The 18,073-nt window shown below is 32.4% G+C and overlaps 1 protein-coding gene across 3 annotated transcripts in view; it reads right to left on the bottom strand.

Annotated features, from left to right (window-relative positions):
- The window catches only part of Caap1 (caspase activity and apoptosis inhibitor 1), an 86,037-nt gene that overhangs the window by 33,723 nt on the left and 34,241 nt on the right, over positions 1 to 18,073 (bottom strand). Inside the window, exon 6 of one of the 3 annotated variants that reach the window (XM_076845932.2) lies at positions 1,560 to 3,536. The exons of the other annotated variants lie outside the window; for them this stretch is intronic. Coding sequence (XP_076702047.1) covers positions 3,190 to 3,536 — 347 coding nt within the window. The 3' untranslated portion in view covers positions 1,560 to 3,189. Of the gene's footprint in view, positions 1 to 1,559; positions 3,537 to 18,073 lie in introns of those variants that run through there. 3 annotated transcript variants of the gene reach the window in all.

The following is an 18,073-nucleotide window of genomic DNA, read 5'->3' as shown; positions in this document are numbered from 1 at the left end:
GACAGTGAAGACTGTAGTAAGGGGGAAAAAAATGGAAACTCGATTGATGTTCATATCCAGCAAGAGCAAGGAACAGAGACTAAATAAAACTGCTTCATTTTGAACTGGAGGGGGAGGGACTAGAGGATATAAAAAATACATATCAAAAGAATTCTGTTTTCATAAATTTTACTATATTGTGTATTGGGATCACAGACCAATATAGCTGAAAGAAATCATATATTTGGCTAATAATTTACTTCCCTCATTTTAAAGTCATTTGTATACAGCTGGTTAGGGCAGAATCAGAACTCTCTGCTCTTAACTCACATATTCTTTTCATCTCAGAGCACCTGTAAATAGTTATCAAATATCAAGGAAATATATCTGAGTTTCTATTGGTATACTCATTAGAGCACTTGCTTAAAAAGGGAGTCTACCTAAATATAAAAAGAAAAGTAACTAAAAGTAACTAAAAATGAAGTTTAAAGTTAAAGCACTGGTCTTTTTCAGAATTAGATATGATCAAAGCAAAGTATCTATGCCTGGACTCTCTTTTCTTTCATTTTATGATGGCACTGAACTAAGAACTTTAAAAACTTTCAGACTGCTTAAATATGTGACCCAAATATCGGTTCACTCCTGCTTTATCTACATTAAAAATGACACTGAAAAATGAATATTTCTTTGCAATTTGTATTACTCTTCCAGTGATTCAGCATGCCTTTACTCTGATAACTAATCATGCTCTAGGATCTAACATTTTGCTGAAAACTGGTTTTGGCAAAAACATTTATAATGAAAGGATACACTGCATGATAATCTTAAGGGACTGGTGGTGTTCAATAGAAAGATTTGAGGGTTTGGGGTGATTTTTCATAATTGCAATGTTTAACTAGTAACTGGGCAATAAGCTTTCAAAATACATATCAATCAATATGTAAGAACATTTCAAAGTGATCCAAGGCCTACTGCTTGGGACAGCTGCTCATTAATGCAGAGGACCTGTAATCAGTTGCCATACAACATTCAAAATTTGGGTCAAACCCCAATTCAAATACTAGAATTATTTGACATTAAGTGGAAAAGTTGGCTGCCATTTTTTCTCTTTTAGCTTAATTACCAATTAATTATTACCCAAACATTTTCCTTACCTTAACAAAAGGAAAGAATCAAGCATAAAAAGAAGCAACAGGTTTATCTTTACTCATCAATCTGTAACATCTCTGGGTTTAAGATTTGTCTTTAAGACTGAAGACCTTAGAAGCAATAAATACCTGTGAACTAATTTTTTAAATGGCAGCCTCAGATCAATGAGGCACTTTCCTATTAGGCATTTCTAAAACAAACTTATTCCTATTTTTTAAAGCCCGTCATTTTCAAAAAGTTCTTAAATCTGTTCCCATTAAAAAGACAGAAAGAGGAAAAAAAGCTGTTTCTTTTTTTTTTTTCTTTTACTTTTTTTAAAGTTAGGAATCTCAGTAGTCTCTAATTCACTCAGTTCATTCTGTTTCACACATATCTACTCCAATTAAATATTCTCCAAAGCATTTTGCACACTGAACAGAAGAGACACAAAGTACTTCAAGAGATGAGGGCTTTAATAATCCACAACACTCAGACCTTTTCCTACTCTTACATTTAATCACACAAATGCCATTTATCACATTTTATAATTAGTAAGCAGCAATACAGTTTAGTTTGTACTACTTTATTATTTTAACTTTTAGCTTAAGCTGGACTAGAGAATTATTTTACCATAATCAATGCTTTCTCATGATGAAGTGACAACTGTGAGCACTATTTAAGTCATCTTCACATTTACCAGCCTAAAAGAAACACTTCAAATGACACAGGTTTCTATGCTTTGTTAGATTTGGAGAGGAAGATAGTGACAGGATTATTTAAAGACGTGTTCAGAAGCAAAATGTAAATTTGTAACTGTAACACCAATGCTTCACAAATGTCCTCTATATCCATTTAAAATACCCTCTAAAATAAACATATAATTAAGTCAGCTAATAAAACAATCCCTGCAAGGTATGTATAAGGAAAATCCTCATATCAGTAGAACATGACTTATAAATAAAATATACTACATTTGTTTTCAAATATAAAAACAGCTCCAGATTTATATTTTAGAAAAAAATTAATTTATTTTAAGTTAAGGGATCCTATCTAAATTTATTTTGGTATCAAACAACTGCAATTACCAATTGGGGGGAACATTTGTAATTGTGATAGGATGCTAATTTGTTTACAAAAACTATACAAAATTAGACTAATTATAACATCAACTTATCAAAAGTTCTTGAAATTAACTTTACTTTCAGAAAAGTATCAAAAGTCTTTAGATCCAGAATGGTAAGTCTTTTATTATTTTTGATTCATAAAATTATAGCACATCAGATCTTCAGGCAACACCACCAGATGAACCTTGTAGAATAAAACAGTCTCCTTTTCCTGACAGCTTGGAATGTAAATCAAAATTGTTCCTTTTTATTGAAGAAAAAAAAAAAAAAACTTGAACAAAGTGTTCAATAGGATCAAATACCTGTTAGGATGGCTTGTCTGCTGGAATTTAATATGGGCAATTAATTCTATATTATTAAAAATTGCCTTAAACTGAGTCTTTTTTTTCTTTATAAAAAAAAGTTTTACTCAGTCATGAAGAGCAGATCTCTAAGCCTTACAACAAAAACTACTACTCAGTTTTAACCAGGAAATCCATATTCACAGATGGCATCTTCAAAACAGTAAATATTTTAAAATTACATATACACAAAACAAAATTTCTTAAACCATTAACAAATCTAGAAGCAAAAATTTTAATATTTATTGCAAAATAGAAGTCGCCTTAAGAGAAACATGCTTGGTCAATCCTTCTTAAAGCTTTTGGGTCTGTTGCCAAACATTTAAAAACAAAGAAAAAAAATACCATGACTCTTCCCTAATGGCTTTGAAGATAGTATTTGCAAACATAGTATTCATCTAAAATAGCATTCGTATGTGTCATGAATTCAAACACACATCTATAATATAAAAGTTTAAAAAACAAAACAAAAACAATAAGTATTTTAGGCCTAGGATGAGTTTACCTAATAGGGTTACATAAGAAATACCACATAAGACCCCAAATAAACTTTAGATACAAAATTACAGGATGTGGTTTCATCAAACACACCTAAAATTCAAACTCAAGTTAAATAACTAGGCTGGTTTTTTTATATCACCAGCTTTCATTAGGGCCTTAATTGCTCTTGCCCTCATCTCAAGTTCTAGCAGTTCTAGTTGCTGTGCTGAAGGCTGAACATCTTCTGGTGGAGGAACAGTCAGGGTGGCTGCTTTGGGTTCCTTTGGGCTAGACTCTGCCAGTCCCAGAATCTCATTCACACTTTTTTCAATATCTTTTTCCAGGTCATCTATCTGACCAGCTTCACTCTGGACTGTATTTTCTGTGGCCTCAGGAGCAGCTGCTTCTTCGTTGCACGGGCCTTCTATGTCGCTGTCATAAGCATCTGCATTTATACTGAGTACATCACTATCTTCCCCTTTGCCTGTAACAACAAAAAATGGGAAAGAACCTTGTAACCTAAATGCCCTGCGTTGAAATTTCCTTACTATTCATGACTAAAGGGCTACTTGGACCCCACCTCCCACCTTGGAGTCCAAAGCACAATCCATTATCCCACTGGCTCAAGTTTCAAAACAGATCAAATTTCATATAAATTCTATTTTTTTTACTGCAATTTATTACAACACAGAAGTACTGGGAAACATATTCCATCATGTGGAGCACCCATGATCTCTTTTCCTAATAAAAATATTGTAATGTTTTATATCACAATGAGGCTTCCACATTACAAACTGTAAGTTGATGGGGGAAACTCTTTGGAAAGAGTACTTATTATTGAAGAAGTAAAATTTCCTTCTAGAAGGTATTTAAAATTCTTTGCTTTATAAACTACAAAAAAAAAAAAAAAGGACAATATCATCAGCAAGCTGGACACTTTGTGTATTGCAATTATCCTAAATCTTTTCATATGCTTTTTCAAACACTTGGTTCTGAATCAATAAATTAAAAGAGAATGCCTAAGGCCATTTTCTAAGATAAAATAAGTCTCCATGAAGAGAGTTTTTAATTAATAAAATTAATACAGCATGATTTTTAAAAATGCATTTGCTCTAAAACTTCTATAACTGATATTAAGACCTCAAATTATAAATAGATTATGAATCTCAACCACTTTAGCCTTCATGCTGAATACCACTTAAATCCAGGCATCATCTATAACATTAGGTACTCATTTATACCTCAAATTTATTTATCTCTTAAGTACCTAATTTTTTGAAAAGTAATGATTTTCAAAATGTTGGCTTTGATAACTTTCTTTAATAGTAAGGAAAACTTATTTACAAAACACAGATCAATAGATGGAAAATGCTAATAATAGAACATATAGGAAGGACAAACAATTCTATTCCACTGTTGTAAAACAATTTACTGACCTGACCAACCTTCCTCCTTTTTTTTTTTATTTTTATTTTTTTTTTAGTTGTAGTCAGATACAATCCTTTATTTATTTATTTTTATTTGGTGCTGAGGCTCAAACTCAGTGCATCGGGCGTGCTAGGAGAGCGCTCTACCACTAAGCCACAACCCCAGTCCCACCTTCCTGTATTCTTATAATTAAAAAACAACTCCCTATTTCAAAATTAAAGTGGAAATAAGTCAATAAATTATTTTGCATCTACAAATAAAATGTATAAAAATATAGTTGGAATTTTAATTATCTGATGCCAGGGAATATTTTACGTATCTCCCCAAAGCAGCAAGTATTTCCAAATAACAAGAGAAAATTTACAGAAAAACGAATATTGAATTTTGTCTTAAGATATAATGTTTTATTACTGTCATGTACAATTAAAAAGAACAAATTTTTAAAAAGAAATAATGCTTTATATTAAGTTTTCTAATTTAAGTCAAAAACAAATTCAAGAAAAGATGTGTAGAGTTGTCCAAAGCGCAGAAAATTAATTTTAGTGCCTAGCAAGCTTTAACCTAACATTCTAATTCTAAATCTGACATCACTAATTTGAAATAAAAATTTTCAGACTTTTCAAAAGATTTTAAAATACAAATTTTTGAAAAATATGATTTATTTTTCTATTATTAGATAATGAACAGACTGGGTAAATTAAAAAGAAAAAGAAAGAAAATTATCCAAGAGTATCTTTAAAGACCAAGGTCATAACATAATAGTAAATTAAATCAACAGAAAAATATACAGTAAGTAAACTGTTCTCTCTTTCCCCCTAAGATATGGTTACCAGTCACTTTTCACTTAACATATTCATCATGTGGATTATGCCAAAAGAAATTTCCGACAGTCGTAGCCACAAAAATTAAGTAAATTATGCTCTATTATTTTTACCAACTTTTTTTGATAAGATATTTTAGAGAAAAGTAATGTCTCAACTTTATAACTGAGGTTTACTTATTATTCCATGAGTCCAGAGACCAGTATCTAATGACAAAACTACGTACAACTACACAATCCCACAAAGGCTGTCACAAAATTAAAAGTAGAAAAATTCTTATGAAATTAATTTGCTTTGAATTTATATGGGGGTAAATTTGACTGTCATTGTCACATACCACCAGCTTATAATTCTACAAAGAGGCTACAGGGATTTATAAGAGTATGTGTAATTTTTTTTAAAGGGAAATAAATGTTTATTAAGTTCATTTTATTTTATTTTCCTGGGGAGGAAGTCTACACTCTCAAATACTTTCTACGTGGCTAAGAAGCACCAAGCTATATACATACTATCACTTAATTCAGATCATTTTTAAAACTGTTTATGTAAGCTTCTTTAGAAATGAATCCCAGCTAAAGAACTACTCTTCCCTAAGCTTACATAATAAAATCTTCATTTTAAAAAATTATCAGTATCAAAAATTCAGGATCAAAATATTTAAGTATACAAGCCCAATATTTCAAAGGAAAAAAAAATCTGGACACTCTTTTTCATTTATGTTCTCTATGGATGTTTCAAACATTTCAGTAAGCACAAAGTGGGTTTTGCTTCATTTTTTTGCTTTTATATAAAAAAATAGTACATCTAGCTTATCACTGAAGAAATAATACCCTATACATTTGGTGTTCTGTTTACATTTAAAATTATAATTCATAATCCAAATGACCAAGTTGTCAGTAATATAGTAATTCTAAACATATTCATAGATTCCATCTGTCCATAAATAACCATATCACACATGCCAAAATTTTGTAGAATTATACAAATAAAATGACTTAGCAAAGCACTTTATTTTACAAATTTGAGAACAAGTGACATGACTTATATAATAGGACACAATAAATTCTTTGAAGATTTTAGTACCATACCTCAGGTCTTTTCCACTATTGCTGAATTTAGTTCATTCTAGCAGAATTAGTAACTCACATTTTTAAAAGCATCATGTGCAAACATGAATACATTTCCAAAAATAATATACTCTCATCATTGGCATTAAAAAAATCATAGGTTTTTCCTATCAATTATGATTCTCAAAGTAAAAAGGGTAAACATTATACATTTTTTTAAAGAAATAACTTTTTCCCTAATGCCTCCAAGTGCTTAAAATTTCAGTGTCATCATGTTCTGTTCTTCAGATCTGCCATTCTGCATGCATGTGAGCATATACACAAACATTTGTATGTATGTGTGTATTTTCAGGGGAAATGAGTATTCTCTTAAGTTATATAAGAATTCCACAAATAGGGGCTGGGGCTGTGGCTCAGTGGTAGAGCGCTCGCCTAGCATGCATGAGGCACTGGGTTTGATCCTCAGCATTACATAAAAATAATAATAAAATAAAGATATTGTGCCCACCTAGAACTAAAAAATAAATATTAAAAAGAGTTCCACAAATAACAAATATGTCACAATTCCACTATCATGTGGGATAAAAAACATTTCTTTTAGAAAAAGTTTTTTATGTTATCAATAGTATATTAATTAATGTGATTTTTTTTGGTATTGTATAATAAAATCTATCAATGTTTGGAAGATCCTATAGTTGGTGAACCAATATCTTCTAAGTAACAAATGCATGATGGTACAAAATTATGTGTAACAAAAAGATCAATCCAGAATACAAATTAACCAATAAATTCTAATGTAACTAGAGTACGAAATATTCACTGATATGGTTTCAGACCCAAATTTCAACTATCCTTTAAAAAACTACCAGTTTGGGTTTAGTATTAAACAATATTCACAATTATCTGAAATGGTTATTAAAATCCTTCTCCATTTTCTAACTACATATTTTTGCGTAGTTGGATTTTCTCCATATCCTTTAACCAAAACACTATATCCCAGAGAAGGAATATAGAAGCTAACAGAGATTTACACACATGTAAAAAACTATGCCATTCTTCTCATCAATTTTTGTTTTAAGAAATAAAGTTATTTTCATAAAAATTTTATTTAATAGTGGGCTTAGTTTTATTTTTAAATAGGTTAACAAATATTTCAAAATTTAAAAAAGAATTCCACAAAGAAGCATTATCAAGTTTTCACACAGGTTTATGATGATGAATAAGGATAACAAATCAACTAAAAGGCAAATCATTTCTACTCCTTTAAATAAAACCTAACCAGTAATAAAAGATAATACAGGTAATGTGGTTCTATTTTTGTGTATGTGTTATCTATTTTTTAATGAAGCTTTAGAATTCGTTTCCACAAAGTTACATTCAAAAATTACTCTGATAAAAATTAGAAGTAATCATATAACATAATAAAAATCTTAAAAATCAGTTTGTAAACTAAATAAATTTGCAAACTTATTTAGTGGGCTTAAGTCCACTTAATTTTTCAAGCTTTAGTAAAGACTTAAAGGAAAGAAGAAAATAAAGACATAATAATCAAAAATAGCACAGCAAAGAGCAAATAAAAAATTAGATTCAAGTTGCTGATGTCACAAAGCAGCAAAATAACTAAACATTTCACAAAGAAAAAAAAAGATATGATATATTCCTTACATTAATTTTGTTCCTCCAGTAAGATGGGTGATCCCTAAAATATTACATACCATTTAAGACACTTCAGAGAGACTTTCCTGCAGAGTACCCACTGAAGTAACAGAGACAGATACTTAGAAAAATAATAGCATAGCATAACAATTCTCAATTAACTGAGGATAAGATTAATAAATAGTCTTTCCTAAGTAAACAGAACAAAATTGTAAATTCACAAAGGAAAAGAATCAACAGATTTAGCTAAATAAAACTGGTAAGACTTTTGAAAAAGGAAAAACACAAGTAAAATTTTAAAAACAGACTACAAAAAATATTATCAAATACATTTATAAAAATGCAAATATAAGAATATGCAGAACATCTATAATGTCTTTAGGGAAAAAAAACATGAACAAAGGTTCAAGTCATGAATTTCAAAAAACAGGAAAACAAAGGGCCAATAAATATAAGCAAAAAATGCTCTACCCAGTTTCTAATTAGGCAAATGCAAATTTAAAAAGATATTACTTTTTACTATGAGTAAAAAACAGAATTTTAATTTTTCTGGAAAAAAGATAGTATATTAGTAAGAGAGAAAAATTACCAAGATACATATCTTTAAAATCAAAAAGTAAACCAAAGAGTAATAATCATATTTTTTACTAAAAATGATATAAGTATTTTTGATTATTAATAGTGATTACTCCTGGTGTTGGGGGGGGGGTAAAAGTAGAGGAGGAAAATGAATTTTCTAATTTTACTGTAGACTACATGAATTATTTTTAATAGAATATAATCTTTAAAAAAGTGCTAAAAGAAAAAAAAATCAGTATTAGTTAATAAGAAAAGATACCATCTAAAAATTAAAAAATAAAAGTTTTGTAGGATTTTTACAAAATATAAATAGACAGGATCCAACTGACAGAAAAATAAAAGCAAAGCAAAACCAAACCACCGAAGAAGGCAATTCTTCTTTACAAATCTTGGAAGCAAGGAAGAGTTAACTGTGGAACAAATGGCACAAAAATTAAAATTAAATTCCCTCAGAATCAATGGAGCCAACTGAACTCCATTCCTTTCCTTCCTTGCTACTATCCCATCTACTTTCCATCAAAGAAAGAGCATTTACCGACATTTCTAAACAACTGCTGAAGAAACCCAAACCAGCTACCACAAAAACCCAGTTACAATAAAAGAAGTACCAAGATTAATAAAGGAAGAAATAAATTCAGGGATCAGAATAATCCACTGAGGGAGGGAGCCTATTAGCATTCTTACAAAGTCCACACTGCACTCACAAACAAGCACAGGATGCAAAGGGAAAGAGAACCAGAGAACAACTGTTAGAAATTAAAAATACAGTTCTCAAAAGCGAATATCTAATGGTTGATAAAAGATAATGTTAAAGAAATCTCTCAAAAGGTAGAAGAGAATGAGCTGGGACTGTGGCTCAGTGGTAGCACACTTGCCTGGCATGTGTGAGGCACCAGGTTCGATTCTCAGAACCACGTATAAATAAATAAAATAAAGATCTATCAACAACTAAGAAAAAAAATTTTTAAAAAAGGTAGAAGAGAATGAAAAACAGATTCCAAATATGCAATAAAGGTTAAGAGATGAGGATGAAGTTCAACATCAACCTAATATAATTAATTCACCAAGAATTACTGGACACCTACTATGGATATTCACTGTTTTAAGCACTGAAGAAGTGGCAGTGAACAAAAACGTCCTTACCTTTAAGTCACGGAAGAGGGATTGAAAATACACAAGTATGTCAGACGCTGTGAAGAAAAAGAAAGCAGGACAAGCAAACAGTAGCAGGGGATACTTTCACAGACAATGATCACTGTGGTCTGATCTGGCAACATTTTGAGCAGGGACTTGAATAAAATGACAGAGTAAGTCAGAAATCAAGTAGAGACCATGGAAAAGAAAAATAAATCAGAAAACTGATCTGGGGTGAAGGTCTTCATCCTGAAAGGGCTTGTCAAGAGCAGAGCATCACCTGTTAAATATCAGAATTTGAGGGTATTATGGTTTGAATATGAAGGGTCCCCCAAAAGCTCCTATTAACCCAGGATTACTGAGTGGTAAATGATTAGATTATAAATAAGAGCTGCGACTTGATCAGCCCATCTTAGTTTCAATGGTTGACTGGGCGGTAATTGTAGCCAGATGGAACAGAGCTGGAGAAGGTGGGTCATTCGGGTTGTGCCCTGGAAGGGTGCATCTTCTCTGCCTCCTTGCTGCTGTAAGAGGAACAACTTCCCTTTGCCATGCCCTACCCGCATGATGTTCTGCCTCAACTTCAGCCCTGAGCAATGAATCAGATGACTATAGATTGAAACTCTAATACCATGAGCCAAAATAAACTCTACCTTCCAGCATCTGCTTGGCATCTGAGGAGATCTTTCTTGCTTTGTCATAATAGGGCAGAGATACATCAAGTGTGCTTATTAGCTCAGGTCTCTTTTCCTTTTCTTATGAAACCACTAATTTCATTCAGGGAGCCCATGATCCTGACCTCATCTAACCCAGTTACCTCCCAAAGGCCCACTTCCAAATATCATTAACATACAAATTTGGGCATTAAGTTTCAAACGCATGAAGTTTTGAGGGGGACACACTCAAACCACAGCAATTAGCTTCAGAGAACAAAATGTACTATCATCAATGACTGGAAAACACACAATTTCAATGGCTAGTAACAGGATCATGAAAAGAGAAGCAATGACATATTATATACTTCCTCATGCGAGGAAAACAACATTGCTTCTAAGTATTCTTGCCAAAATGTTGAATCTGAATCATATAATGCCTCTAAAACTACAATTTATAGAAAATATGAGAAAAACTGGAATGCAATTAGCAAAACTGAAAAACTTTAAAGGACAAATAGTTCAGCCTCTTCAAGAAACAAACTGCAAAGGCAAGGAGAAAGGAAAAAAGAGGAACACACAGATTTTAAAAATACTTAGCACAAACCAATTAAATATGAAGGCCTTATTAGGATCTCAATTCATAAACATTATTTAAGAAATATTATAAGACAATCAGAGGCAAACCTAACTTTGAATATCTGAGTATTAAAATATCATTATTTTGAAACCCCTAATGAAACAATGGATCTAGACAATAATCAATAGCTACTATAACCATTAAGTGTAAGGCTGACAACACCTGAATCAGTTGGTGAATCTTAATATGAAAATGCCAGCTTTGACTACAACTGGGTTAACTCTGAACACTTTCTAATTACCTGGGGATATTAAGAAACTATTGCTATTTAAGGTAATGTGGTTATATTTTAAAGAGACAACTCTTAACTCTTCAGATACGCACTACAGATGTTCCTTGAGTTATGATGGGGTTACATATTGATAAATCTATAATAAGTTGAAAATACAGTTAAGTTGCAAGTGCATTTAATACATCTAATCTATGAAATATCAAAGTTTAGTCTAGCCTACTTTAAATGTGTTCAAACATTTTCATTAACCTACAGCAAGAGTGTGAAGGAATATTATACTGTATATACTTAGCCCTAGAAAATAAGACTTCATAATTCGAAGCATAGTTTCTACTAAATGTATATTGCTTTTGCACAATATTGTAAAGTCAAATATTCTAAGTCAAACCATTGTAAATAAGGATCCTATTTACAAATGAACTTCAGATGTTTGAATATAATGGGTGTGGAAAGGGTAGGAGTATAAATAGCAATATGAAAAAAAGAAAATCAAATATTCCTACAAGGCAATCATAGACCTGGTTATTAAAAGGATTAAGCTATTTTACTTGATTTTCCCTTTAATTAGTTTTTCCCACCTGATTTTAAATAATTCATGTTCCATGATGATGCCATTCATAATGACACATTTCAGCATCTTTCCCTCTTGATTCTGAATCTCAACTCTCCAAGGCCTCCAGTGTTATTGACCTGATGGAACCTTTTATTAGTAGCAGAGTCTATGATACATGGGAAAGCAATGACATGCCTCCATGAATTTCTTTTCTTAGAGAACAGATAATTTTGATTTTCCTAAGTTTCAAGTTACAAAGAACACATCTCAAATGTATTCTAATAGTGGAAAGTCCATTTGATGACTTTTAGGAGTTTGAGTGAGCTGCAGGAAATAACTGTTCTTTTTTTTTTTTTTTTTTTAAGAGAGAGAGAGAGAATCTTTTTAATATTTATTTTTAGTTTTTGGTGGACACAACATCTTTATTTTATTTTTATGTGGTGCTGAGGATTGAATCCAATGCCCGCGCTACCGCTTGAGCCACATCCCCAGCCCAACAATTGTTCTTTTACTATGTAAGAATAATCTTTTCTGGGCTGGGAGGAGGATCACCAGTTCAAAGCCAGACTCAGCAAAAGCAAGGCGCATCTTAATGAGACTCTGCCTCCAAATAAAATACAAAATAGGGCTGGGGATGTGGCTCAGTGATCAAGTACCCCTGAGTTCACCCATAAACAAACAAACAAACTTTTCTGTAATGGCCTTCAATCTTCTCATTAAAATTAATAAGACTTGGCCTTTTTTCCATCTAGCATATGAAACTATTGATTTACATTTAACTGCATTGTTTTGACCATGATTTTCAAGATTTAATCCTAGCATAACTAACTGTAGTAGGAAACAAGAAAATGTAAACTATTAAGTAGAGAAAATTTACCCAGTATTCTATTGAACCCTCACTGATTTTGCAAATCACATTAGTATCCACTAGCTTGCAAACCCAACTTTTACAAATAACAAATCCATTAACTAACCCTTTAAGAGATTATTCCAAGAAACAATTTATATTCACTTAGTATCATTACATATGCCATAATGGTGTTATAAAGGCCACAGAAGAGGCAGGCCTTGCAAAATGCTACAAGTAAGGTAACAAAATATTTATGGCATGATAAAGATATAGCTTTTGCTGTCATAGTGCTTATGGTATGCTTAAAGTATGGACACCATACTTTAAAGTGTCAAATCATGCAGTATGAAGTATACTTTCACAGTATATAGGCAACAGGGAAAAGTCAAGATCCTCATAGACATGTGATATGGGATAGATCTTTAAGATGAGTACCATCTAACAGGTGACATTAACAGAGGATGAAACTCAAATGTCAGGAACACACGGATGCAGGCAAAGTGCCAGATCTAAACCCACACAGAAGAGTATGAGCCTAAAAATGAAATGCACAGATGAGAATATATAAAGCATAGTATCCAAAATTAATGTTTCTGAAGATACCGCCATTCCAGGATAAAAGCACAATGGAATGTCTAGTAACACTCTTACAAGAGATAAATATTTTGGGTCTACCATTGGGGCACAGTAACAAACTGATGTATGAGATAGATCCTCACTATAACCTTTCCTCTAGTAAAGGTAAACAGGAAGAAAACACTTAAAATGCCATTAAACAAAAGTTTACTATCAAAATATAGGAAGGCATATGAAAACACCCAAAGGGGGGAAAGTGAAAGCAGAAAAAAATGAAGGTAGATAGACTAGCTCTCTCAGGACCCTTATTTCCAAGTACTGGGGTTTAGAATCATGCAACTTTTCCCACCAATAATCTGTTGGAACTTACTCAATAAGTCTCACACTCAAACAGTTTCTGCTAGTAACATCTCAGTGCTCTATAATCCACCCAACCAAGGAAGACAGCTCAACATCATTGTCTATTTCACAAAAAAATCACATTTCCTATAGTATTCTTTTCCTTGTTTAATATATAAGCTCAGAAAGATACACTAAAGGCTTGATTCAAATTCTAGAAAATGTGAAAGTACCCATGACATATACATATAGTAAGCAGCCAGACAAAGTAGCAGTGTATTTCATTAAACATACTGAAACCTTTCCTTAAAGCAAGGATCATTTTGATTGAATAAGTAGGAAAAATAATAAAAGCTGTCAGTTTAACTCTAATGCTTTCCACAAGAGAAGATATATGAAGTAGTAGTAGTGGGAACCTCTGGGAAAAATAGCTGTATCAAATTAGAGTTTAGAATACTGAAGAAGGAGATCACATTTTAAAATGTCCTGTATGTTGTTTTTTTTTTTTCCAGAAAGATCAATAAAAAGGTATTTTCATGGGAAAGAACAGTCTATAAAAAGATGCATAGGTACAATAATTTATGTAACTAATTATCCAAATGATGAAATATTCAAAGAAATGTGAAAACTACAGAAGAATCTCTATAATGGACCACATTAAAAGAGCACATAATCGATGATTAATATAGAAGACTGGTATGAATCTACACAAGTAACAAAAACAAAGCTAAAGGCTAAGAGAAACAGAAAACAAATGACTCAGTTTCAGTATGACCAGAAAGAAATACAAGCTTGGGAACAACATGTTCTTTGGAGGAAGTATTAGAATTAGAACAGGTGGCCTGATTGCAGTGGCACACCCCTATAATCCCAGAGGCTTGGAGGCTGAGTCAGGAGGATTGCAAGCTCAAAGCCAGCCTCAGCAACTTAGTGAGACCCTGACTCAAAAATAAAATGGCAAATAAATGTATGAAAAAATGGATGTGGAGCAACAGGAACTTTCTATTCATTGTCGGTAGGAATGCAAAAATGACAAGACACTTTGGAATGGAATTTGGCAGTTTCTTGGAAAATTAAACTTGGCATTTACTGAAGTGAATTGAGAACTTATGTGCATACAAAAATCTGCACACTAATGTTGTGTTCATAACTGCCCAAACCTGGAAGCAACCAAGATATCCTTCAATAGATAAACACTGCAATAATCCATACAATGGAAGATTATTCATTGATAAAAAGAACTGGGCTATCAAGCCACAAAAAGACAGAGGAACTTCAAATGCATATTGTGAGGTGAAAAAATCCAATCTGAAAAGACTGCAAAATGAGTGACTTCAGCTGTATGACATTCCAGAAGAGGCAAAACTATTAAGAAGTGGGGGCGGGGAAAGAAGTGTTTCCAGGGGTTGAAGGGAGTGACAGTTAACAGGTGGAACACAGGGGAGTTTTAAGGCAGTGAAAGTAGTTTGTATGATCTGTAATAGTGAACACATGTCATTATACAATTATCAAAATCCACAGAATATACAATACAAAGAGGGAAACTTAATGTAAACTATGAACTTTAGTTAATAATAATGCATTAATTGGTTCAATGGGGGCGAGGTGGTGAGTAGATATATTTGAAATCTCTATTATTTCTGCTCAATTTTTCTGTAATCCTAAAATTATTCCTCAAAAAAAAACTCTTTTAATTTTAATTAAACATTTTTAGTTTTCTGTAAGAAAAACACATTATCAACAATATGATGTTGCAGCTCAAACTGCTAATTAAATTAGGGACTAGGCAAAAATCTTAATTCAAGCCAGTATTTACTATATTCCCCTAGAAGCACTTTGATAAAAAGGTACTCCTAATGAACTGGACAAGAATGTAATGACTGAAAAGTACCTAGTGTCCCAAAGGGGCCCAAACACCTACTGAAGATTTGAACTATACAACCTCTAAAGTAGCTGCCCTAAAAGTATATCCTAAGAGCCAATGAAATGTATCACAGGACAGAATGTTAAAATGGACAGAATTTAAACATTTCTCTTAATATAACGAATCAATTTCTACAACTTAGCAACATCCTCAGTCCACTGGCCCACCGCCCCCACTTCTGAATTTTGCAAAAGAGCTCACTATCGTTCTGAGGTTGGCCTCAAACTTGTATCCTCCTGCCTCAGCCTCCCAAAGTAGCTGGGATTGCAGGCATGCACCACTGCACTTGGCTTGTAATTTCGTCCAGGATAAAACAGACATGGATCATTATGCACCCCAAAACCTTGCAAATTTACCTTTTCTTTTTCTTTGTAGTACTGAGGATCAAACCCAGGGTTGTTGTTTTGTTTTGTTTTGTTTGTTTTTTCTTTCCTCCTGAGATACACCCCCATCCCTTTTAGTTTTTGAGACAGTACCTTGCTAAATTGCCAAGGATGGCCTTGAACTTGCTTCAGCCTCCAAGATGCTGGAATTAAAGGTGTGTACTACCATGCCACAGCTCTTTGTTTTTTGGGGTACTGGAAATAAAACCCAGGAGTTCACCCCCAGTCCTTTCTATTGTGAGATAGAGTGTAAGATGCTGAGGCTGGCCTCAAACTTTTGATACTCCTGCCTCAGCACCCTCACTCCCTACAGTCACTGGGATTCCAGGTATGTTCCATTGTGCTTGGTGACTTCTTTAATCTTAGGCAAAAATCTTACATTTAAAAGCAACACAGAAGCCTTCTAAAGGCACAAAAACAGTATGGGCTAATTTTCCATACCAAATAGAATTTTCAGCTTTTCATTCAAATACTATTCAAAGAAAAAGACAAATTAGAAAATGGGAAGGATCCTGTTTGGGTTACTGATGCCATTAGCTTGTAAAAAAAGTTCAGAGAAATGTTAATTCTTAAGCTTCAATGATGGTTATGCCATTATCTTTTGTTATTTCTTCAACTGTTGAACTGGACATCATTTCCCCAGAATGAGTTTTTAAAATTCTTTAAAGATGTTAAAACTCAATGCTCAGAATTTGCATTTCATGACTACTTAATTGGTAAAGTCAGTTAAGGAGATATATCAAGGGCTTGTGAGAAAAGGAATTAGACAAAACTTTTAAAACAGTTGTACATATTTCTCTGTTTCCAACTCCAGATACATATAACACTTTCTTTTCAGTCTCCCTAGGGCTCCCTAACACTCACATCTGCAATTTAGGTGTTCAAAGAAAAAGTGAACAGAGTTTATTCGACAATCCAGAGATTTCTATGGCAATGAATACAAGATAGACATTTAAAATTCTTGGCCTACAAATGCTGCTTAATTAGTTGAAGGTCACTCTTTTCCTTTAAAAAGCAATAAATTCTCTGATGGCATTTTTCTTATTTAAAAAATTTTTTCCTAACAGCACTTTTTCCTTGTCTAAGGCTGTGAGATTCTTTTCAGCAAAACTCAACTCAAAGTGTAAATTCATTTCTTCACTCTTTTTGATTCTAGTCTTTACCTACTTACACAGATAAGTAAAAATTAATACATATTTATGGTATATAATGTGGTTATTTTGGTATACGTATGCATTAGGATGTGATTGAATCAAGCTATAACATATCTACCACCTTACATACCTATTTTTTTGTGGAGAAAACATTAAAGATCAATTCTATCAGCATCTTTCAAGTATATAATCAATATATTATTATCATACAGTCATGATGCTATGTAAGAGATCTTTAGAACTTATCCTAAGACTAAAAGTGACTGAACCCATCTAACTGAAACTCTGTCCACATAGTCCAACATCTTTCCATTCTCTAATCCCTGGCATTCTTTATGATAGTCTAAAAAGCCTCTGTCAACCACTCAGTGAAAACACTTTCAAACACCCATCTAAGCAAATATATTTTATTTACTTATAAACTGATGTATATATACTATCACAAATTTTACATATTTATATAATCATAATTTTTTAAAGGGAAAAACTTAAAAATAAATGTTTATATTACTTGTTTATTTTAGAATTTCTAGTATTTTTTTTTTCCGCATCCCCTTGGAGTATGATAATCACACTTTGGTGACCACTGGTCTGACTGGCTGAAAGAAGTCCATTAAAAAAAAAAAAAAAACCTATTCTAAGTTTTCATCACATTAGTTAAACTTCAACAAACATTCTCCCCTATTAAAGTCCATCTATCGACTTCTTTCTCTCTTTCTTTCTTTCTTTCTTTCTGTTTGCGTTGTTGGAGTTCTAATCCACGACCTTGAACTGTCACTGCTCTACCACTGAGCTATACCCTTAACTCAACGAGGCAGCTCTCAAAGTTGTCTGACATTCACTAATTCATGAATTTGAAGGCCAAACCACAGTTTCAGGAGCAACAAAATCATTTTTTTTTAAAACTGGTAAGATCTGAGCCTAACCAAAGCAAATCTCTGTGTGCACATTTTGTGTTTGCATGTTATTCTCTAACAAGAAAGGATTTTCATGAGAAAATTAATGTAAAATGTAGTAGACACCTTACTGATT

Source organism: Callospermophilus lateralis, chromosome 2, assembly GCF_048772815.1.
Source record: "Callospermophilus lateralis isolate mCalLat2 chromosome 2, mCalLat2.hap1, whole genome shotgun sequence".
NCBI lineage: Eukaryota > Metazoa > Chordata > Mammalia > Rodentia > Sciuridae > Callospermophilus > Callospermophilus lateralis.
This window is presented reverse-complemented; position numbering and strand designations above follow the sequence as displayed.